General features: G+C 32.2%; 1 protein-coding gene across 10 annotated transcripts; it reads left to right on the forward strand.

The window, feature by feature from the left end:
• The first annotated feature begins 523 nt into the window (after positions 1 to 523).
• Positions 524 to 6,833, forward strand: LOC145316506 (uncharacterized). 10 transcript variants are annotated; one of them, XM_080157070.1, is made up of 11 exons: positions 524 to 683; positions 869 to 912; positions 1,008 to 1,246; positions 1,397 to 1,588; positions 1,915 to 2,022; positions 2,235 to 2,414; positions 2,521 to 2,723; positions 3,205 to 3,320; positions 3,723 to 4,123; positions 4,327 to 5,201; positions 5,732 to 6,833. In XM_080157070.1, the coding sequence occupies exons 3-10, from the start codon at positions 1,025 to 1,027 to the stop codon at positions 4,594 to 4,596; spliced, it is 1,692 nt and encodes a 563-aa protein (XP_080013196.1). In that variant the 5' UTR covers positions 524 to 683; positions 869 to 912; positions 1,008 to 1,024; the 3' UTR covers positions 4,597 to 5,201; positions 5,732 to 6,833. The 10 variants fall into 10 exon arrangements, with proteins under 10 accessions (XP_080013196.1, XP_080013198.1, XP_080013199.1 ...); XM_080157072.1 differs by having other exon boundaries at positions 6,114 to 6,833; XM_080157073.1 differs by having other exon boundaries at positions 6,140 to 6,833.
• The last annotated feature ends 875 nt before the right edge of the window (positions 6,834 to 7,708 follow it).

Below are 7,708 nucleotides of genomic sequence, written 5' to 3' on the forward strand. Positions count from 1 at the left end.
ACATACAACATCCAATAAAACCATGTTATTCAATTAATTGTACATGCCTTTTGAAACAGTTCATATTGATTTTAAATTCTAATCTTATTTTGACGGTTTGGAAAATCAAATATTATAAAATTAAGGAATTCTTCGGCGATTTCAACTGATCTTCCATATACCTGTCAATGAAAAATATAAAAAAAGTACGTTTTCTAGAATAGTTATTTATTACTGTACTTAACACCGGGTTTTACGGGAACTCTTGATTTCAGGGAACCTTCTCGTAGGTCGCGGGGTGGTTTATGTTATTTTATTCATAGATTCTTGTGATGGTTTAATGTGTATGGTTTATATGTTCTCACCCTGCCCCTTCGAAATTTAATATGTAAGAGGCCCCCGCACAGCCGCTAGTATGATCAATATCAAGAACCATATTTAAAAATTATTTATCTTGTTTGTTATCTGTCTTGTAGTTGCCACCAATCTTAGAACCTGCTGTGCTTCAAATAAAGTTTATAGTATTTCAAAAATCTAACTTTATATACATAAGCTTTAAATGTGGAAGTAAAATCTATTCTATGTTTTTTTTTTAAATTTTAAAAATATTTTCAGATCTTAAATGTGAATTTAAATGGTTGCCCGTAAATGAATATGTGTTTGTTACTGTGTACATAACACAGGACGAGGCAGCTTTCAGAAAGGTAATAATTATGAAATTTACAAGATGGTTGAAATATAAATTAATAGTGGGTATAAATATCAATTTACCTATGATAGAAATACAGATAGAAAGTATATTTGTATTTTACTTAAAACTTAAGTTAATTTTGATATTATAAGTAATTTTGTTTGTTTTGCTTATCAATAATATTTTATTTTATTCTAGATCTTCGGTTGGAAGAGAAGAAAATATTATTTCTTAATATTGATGTAAGTTTTTCATTATTTATTAGATTACTTTTAATTTAAAAAGAAAATTGATATCCAATAAAGAAGATGATACCTTATCTTTAATTACTTTTTAGTGCTAAAATAAGTGAAAATGCTCGAGAACGGAGTCCACGTAACCCAGGTTCCCTCCCCCCACCACACGCAACAACAACAACAACAGCAACAGCGCCAGCAGCTTGGTGGCCAGCAAACCAACGACACAGCCTTCCCTGGAGGACCTCTCCGTCACACGTACACCTTGGCCGCGCCTGGTCAGGTTACACATACAATTCTGTCAACAATATCTGCAAATGAAATTAAAGAACCAAAGCAGGTAATTAAAACTATAGCCTTTTATTACTTCATGTTAACTTTAAAAAGATGATGAAAATGATAATTTCTGTTTAAGCCTTCTGTTTTTGTGTTTCCCATTTTCGTTATTTTTTTAATCATTACCAAATTATAAAGAGATTTTTTTGTTCAGGAATATCTTGTAAATGGAGAACCTTTAGACAAACAAAACTATAAATGTCCTCATTGTGAAAAAATGTTTGTTCGTGAAGAGCACCTGAAACGTCACATTCGAATTCACACGGATGAGCCTATACACAAGTGTGAGGTGGAAGGATGCAACAAGGCATATACAAGGAAAGAAAGACTTAATAAACATTTAAAGGTAATACAAAGTTACTTTTTCATACATCTCTTTGTTTTTTTGAGATTTTAAACTTTTATTTTAACTTAATTAAGTAGGTACTTAGTGTTTTACAAAGAGAAATAATGTCCCAAGTAGTCATTAATATAAAAGCAACAAAATATTTAATTAAAGAAAGATTGATAAATTATAGGTACCTAAGTATTTGCATTAGTCTGTTGCGTTTGACATTTTCTTAGAGCATTTATGTTTTTCAAAGTTTTTGATTTAATCATTTAAAAAATCTTGTAGAACTCTGGTTCACGGTCAGAATTATTTCAACTAATAAAAATCAATTTTAAATATAGTTTGTTCATCTTGGAGTACAACCAGAGAGATTGTTTTGGTGTTCTCTTTGCGGAAAGGACTTTAACAGGAAAGAACATCTACAAAGACATCAGAAAAATGTTCACGGGGTAAGATTTTATTATAATTTTTTTATCCTACTTATGAATTTTGAGGCCGATAGCTTAGTGCGGGGGGGGGGTCTTAAAAGTTAGGTTTAAAAAACAACCTCTACATTCCCTGCCCATTAAACACAACAACCCATTCGTTAGAACCATCCCATAGATTTTTATTAAATTATTCTATTTGTTATTTGTTGTAATCAATATCTTTTTTATTTCAGCCAAACGGTAAACTCCCTGGATCAACAATAGCTCCGCCCAACCACCTGGCAGGACCCATCATTCAGACGCCGCGACGAAGGAAAGAGGGACCTGTTGAGGTATTGCACTGCTCTTACGAGGGATGCAAGAGTACATACACGCGGAAGGAACACTTGAACAAACATCTTAAAAAGCACCAGGTTTAGGAGACATTTGTTTTTGACATCCGTTTTTTGGTTATGATACTTTTTAGATGGTATTTGTTTAAGTAATATAACTATTTTATAATAGAATTATAATTTTTAGGGAATATTACCGGAGCGCAACCACTTTTGCCAGACGTGTGGCAAAAGCTTCACCCGGAAGGAACACCTGCAACGTCATGTAAGGATCCACACTGGGGAGACACCGTACCACTGTGTTCAGTGTGATAAGTCCTTTGCGCGCAGAGAACATATGAAACGACACGAGAGGGCTCACAATGGAGAAGGTCCTCCTTTCCCTCCAGAGTAAGTTTTCTTATCCTATTATATGAAGTATTATTATATATATAAACACAGGTCATTTCTTTAACTTTTTATTGATGGAATACAATTGTTTCACTATTAAATAGATCAGTTCCAATTAAGATGTATAAAATAAGAGTAAAAAAAATATATGTCCTTGCATTTTGAATCCTTTTAATAGACTAAACTATAAGAAAGAAGTATGTGTAAGAAAATTGTACCCCCTGCAGGGTTTTTTTTTTTGTATAAAGCAGGTAGTAAGGTTATTTTTGTCTGTTTGAAGCTTAATTTTGAAAAAAGGAAATTTGCATGAATAACAAAGCTAAAAAAGTTATTGGCTTAAGCTTAATTAAGTGTTTATTTAAATTACACTTAGTAACACTTCTTTAAAAGTAGGCATATTTATGATTTTTTGTTTGTTAATAATTTTAATATGATTAGGTAGCATTTTGTATAAACATTGTTTAATCCTTTATTGTTTCAGGGAACATGTTACCCCAACTAGAAAAGGAAGAAAGCCTAATCCATTAAAGAACATGCACCCAAGTCAAATTACTATTGGAAGCATTACCACGGTTAAAAAAGAACCAGGACACCAAGGTTTGTATTTTTTACGTAAATAAGGAAGGCTGTTTTTTCTTTCTTATTATCATGTATTTTATGAATTTAATGCAAAAACGAAACAACGCTGTTCTTTATATCCTTTTATATAAAGTAGTAAGCGTTTTTTGTCTGTACTGAAGGATCTCACTAACTGCTGAACCGATTTTGTTCTCCTTTACAGTGAAGCTTCTTATAGGTCTTAGGAAGGGTTGAAACTATTTTGGGGGAGGGTGTCTTCACCCCCCTCCCCCCAAAAAATATTTTTTTATCTTTTTGAAACTCAAATTTTAAATGGGATGAGGTCGACTTTTCCTCCTCCTACCTTAAGTAAAGTGCCCCTAGATGCTTCTAGTGTAAATTGATATGTTTGAAATATTATAACCTTTTTTTTTTTTTTAGTTGAGTTAATAGAGAATCATGGAGTATTTGGTGATCAAACTCCAAATCTACTCAATGTAATTGCAAGAAAGGGACCGCTGAGTCCTGATCAGCTGGGTATCCGCGCCACTCAGCACGTCAAGGCCATAGCCAGCGCCAGTGGAGTGCAGAAACGTACCTACACAACCAAGAAGGCAAATCAACATCAACTGCAACAGCAGCAGCAACAGCAACAACACCAACTCCAGCAGCACGAAGTGACCTCTATTGTAACAACTGGCGGCCAGACTTTGCACACTATTCCTCAGGCCCAGATTGTACAGGCCCAGCCCAATCAGGCCAGATCAGTTGACATCAGCTTTGCCCCTGCCAATGTTCATCCTGAGATGAGTAAGATGCCGGCTGGTTTCTCCATTTTCCAGGTAAATCTTTTGTAATTTTACATAATTTGCTGGCTCGTTTAATGGACAAGAAAACACAACATATAACATTAATTTTTTGTGTTGATCTTTAATTAGTAATATGGAATTTCTTTAAATAGTCAAACTCAAAAATTGTGCAATTATTCAAGTTATTAACCCGTAGGCATAGATTTATTGAAATTAAATATTTGAAATTGTTTTAGGTGCAAGATAACAAAGCTCCTCAACAAATTGCAGTTGACCAGAACGGTCAGATTGCTGTTGCCACTGGTACAGGCTACTACCAAACCCAACAGGCACATGTGGCCACACACGCCCCAACCCACACAATCAAGGCTGGCGAGTTGACCACGATACCAGTGACAGCCTGGGGATGGCCGGTTAACATAAGGTCAAGCCCGGCCAAACTAGAGCCAGCTGACGGCAAGCACTGGGAGACACCAACAACATACTTTAGAACAACCTTCTCATAGAAATATTATAGACTACTGAGCAGTCTTTTTGTTATATGCAATGTACACGTGTGCATACAAGTTGTATGCAAAAGAAACCGAATAACCTCTCTGTACTCTACATAAATATATCTCACAAAAAGTATTCTATTTGTGAATTCCTTCTTATACAAATTAAAGCCTGTAAATTGTGTACAGTGTAAATATGTAAATATTATTAAGTTTATTTTTACCTTGTATAGTGACTTTACTTTTTATTGACACGTTATTATACCATAATCTAAATTCACCAAGATAGCATTCAGTTTAGTTCTTTTTGAATATTGTTAATATGATTTTTTGATAATTATAAAAAAAAGATTTAACCCAGTTGTGTTGGTGACATACATATGAAATATTAAAATGGTAAGTCACAGTGAAAAAAAGAACCACCCCAACTTGAGTTTGCAGTGCATCTAGAATAGAAGATGTATGAAATGAAATTATGAAGGTGAACCTCAAAGATATTTTGTGAGACTGGTTAAAGTTCAGTGATTATATCTCTATGCAGAAATTATTTTCCCCTCGTTATTTTTTCTTAATAAAATCCCTTGTTACATGCCATTCCTTTGTACTAACTAGCCTTTGTTATAGAAAAGTCATTTTTTATGTCAAGGGGGGGGGGGAGTTTTGACACATTTGCATAAACCTGGCACCTAGGCTTTATCTTTGGACTGAGAGGATAGGTTATTAATGATGAAATCATTCTTATATGATGAATTTCACGAAGTTTAAAGATTTTTTGGATAGGCCTCCAGGTGGTCTCTGTACAGGTAAAAATGAAAAAAAATTTTTTTTTATAAAGTTACAGGTCAACTTAGAAAACAAAATAAGCATAATTTTTAATATTATTTACATATTTGAAGAAAAACGATGCATATTTTGTTTTAAAGGTTGATTTGTAACTTTAAATTTTTTTTTCTTCATCTTTACCTGTACAGAGACCGCCTGGAGCTCCGGAACCTGGAGGCATATCCAAAAAAATCTTAAAACATCGTGAAATTCATCATATAAGAATGATTTTATCATTAATAACCTATCCTCTCAGTCCAAAGATAAAGCCTAGGTGCCAGTTTTACGCAAATTTGTCAAAACTCCCCCCCCCCCCCCCCTTAAGGACCAAAAATCAAACTTTTTTCAGTCATAAATTTTAATTTTATAAGCTTTAGAATTATATAAAGAGATGCAAGATTTTTTCATATGCGAATTTTAAAAAGTTTTCAGTTTGATATTTTCATTGGGTTGAATATTCAATTCATATTCGAGTCTTAGTTTAATGAACACTAAATGGCTTACAATAAGACAATTTTATTAAGGAAGACATGGTTATTGTGATTCTAAATATTTACACCAGAGGAAGCTAAAAATTCATGCATACCTTACTAACGGGTGTTAAGTCCAATATTAAATTCTTATTCTTTACTGATAAAACAACAAATTATCGTAGTTAATAATTCTTTAGAATTACAGGATCACCAAAATAATTCTATCTCCCTTAGTTATAAAAAATGACAATATAAAAAAGATTAATTTGTTATAATGTGTAAATATATAGATTTTATTATACCAAATATGTAAAAGTAATCCCTGGAAAATGCAGTATGAGAATTACAATAAAGTTAGTTAATGATTTTAAAGTACAAAAGATCTGTTGTTGTTTTGAGAAATAAATATTGAATTTAGATATAATATTGTTTGCTTCCAATTAGCCCTAGATGCAAAAAATTATTGGATGAGAAGATTTTTTTCTAGATATTACTTACATGCATCACAATAATAAACAGGGTTATAGCAATTGAAAAAAAATGTTTTTCATCACAAAACTTGAGGACTTTGTTTCAGCAAAATTATTAAATATTGAATATTCCTGACTCAAACTTATGGTTTAATATTTTTAGTAATATTTCACATAAAGAAAAATTATTTTGCCATCAACTCTTTCGGAGTAAAAAATAGTTTTATCCTTAATACCTATTTTGATAAAAATAATCAAATATGATAAAGAACTCTTACTAAGACAACCGAAAAAGTTTATGGCAAAATAGTTTTTCTTCAAATGAGACATCCCTCCGATTTATATTTTCTGGTAATTATTAATGAATAATAGGAAAATTAATTGTATAATAGGTTTAAAGGAAAATTACTGTTTTTAGAGGGGCAGTCATATAATATAAACAATTATTAAGACTAGTTGTAGAATAAATATTTTTACTAAATAATCAGACTTAATTAGATAGATGCATTTTTATACAGGGCTATGATCGTCTGTACAGATAACTTTTTGAGGAAATAGCTTTTAATTTATCCACCAATTAAATTCACAATTGTCTTCAAAATATTGATTTAGGTTGTGTTTGTGTCTTGGTTATACTTTAAAACATTTTTTTAAATCTTATGCTATATTTTAAACGTTTTTCCGCCAAAAGTATCAGAAAGAATAGCTATTTATCGCATTGTATAGTCGGATAATAAAATGAAAAATTATGATATTAATTCCAGTTTTGTTATAAACTGTTTATTATACGATTCGATACATGGGTTTTCAGTATGGCTAAGAACCGGTTTCGAAACCAAACTGGAAAAGATATTTCTCGCATCGTATTATAAACAGCTTTCCGCGGATATAGAATGTACAATTATAAAGATTAAAACCAGTTTTTTTTTAACCCAGAGGTGCCGAAGGCACCGGCTAAAAAACTGGTTTTAATCTTATGATTGTTCACTTTTATATTCGTAGAAAGCTGGATATAAAACGATGCTAGACATAGTTTTTTTCTAATGGATGAGAACCGGTTCCTATCCACCGGATTCGAATGAATACGAGAAAAAAAAGTTTTTTTGGTTCCTTGCGGTTAATGGATGTCTATCTGCCAAAGAAGTATGATGTATATTTGTCTATCTAAATTGAATTTCCATATCTTTGGATTTTCAATTCCTATATAGCTAATGGTATCGGAAAAAAATGCCGTTCTGATTGGTAAGTCTGTACACGAAAGGACAATAATCGTTTTTTAAAAGCGAAGCTTTTCTATAATTAGGGTCGGTCAGTCCGTCCGTAACGGATAGCCTTTTCGTTAATTTAGGCATGTTAGAA

The sequence above is a fragment of the Acartia tonsa genome, chromosome 4, assembly GCF_053477335.1.
Source record: "Acartia tonsa isolate MP-2025a chromosome 4, ASM5347733v1, whole genome shotgun sequence".
NCBI classification, from domain to species: Eukaryota; Metazoa; Arthropoda; class Copepoda; order Calanoida; family Acartiidae; genus Acartia; species Acartia tonsa.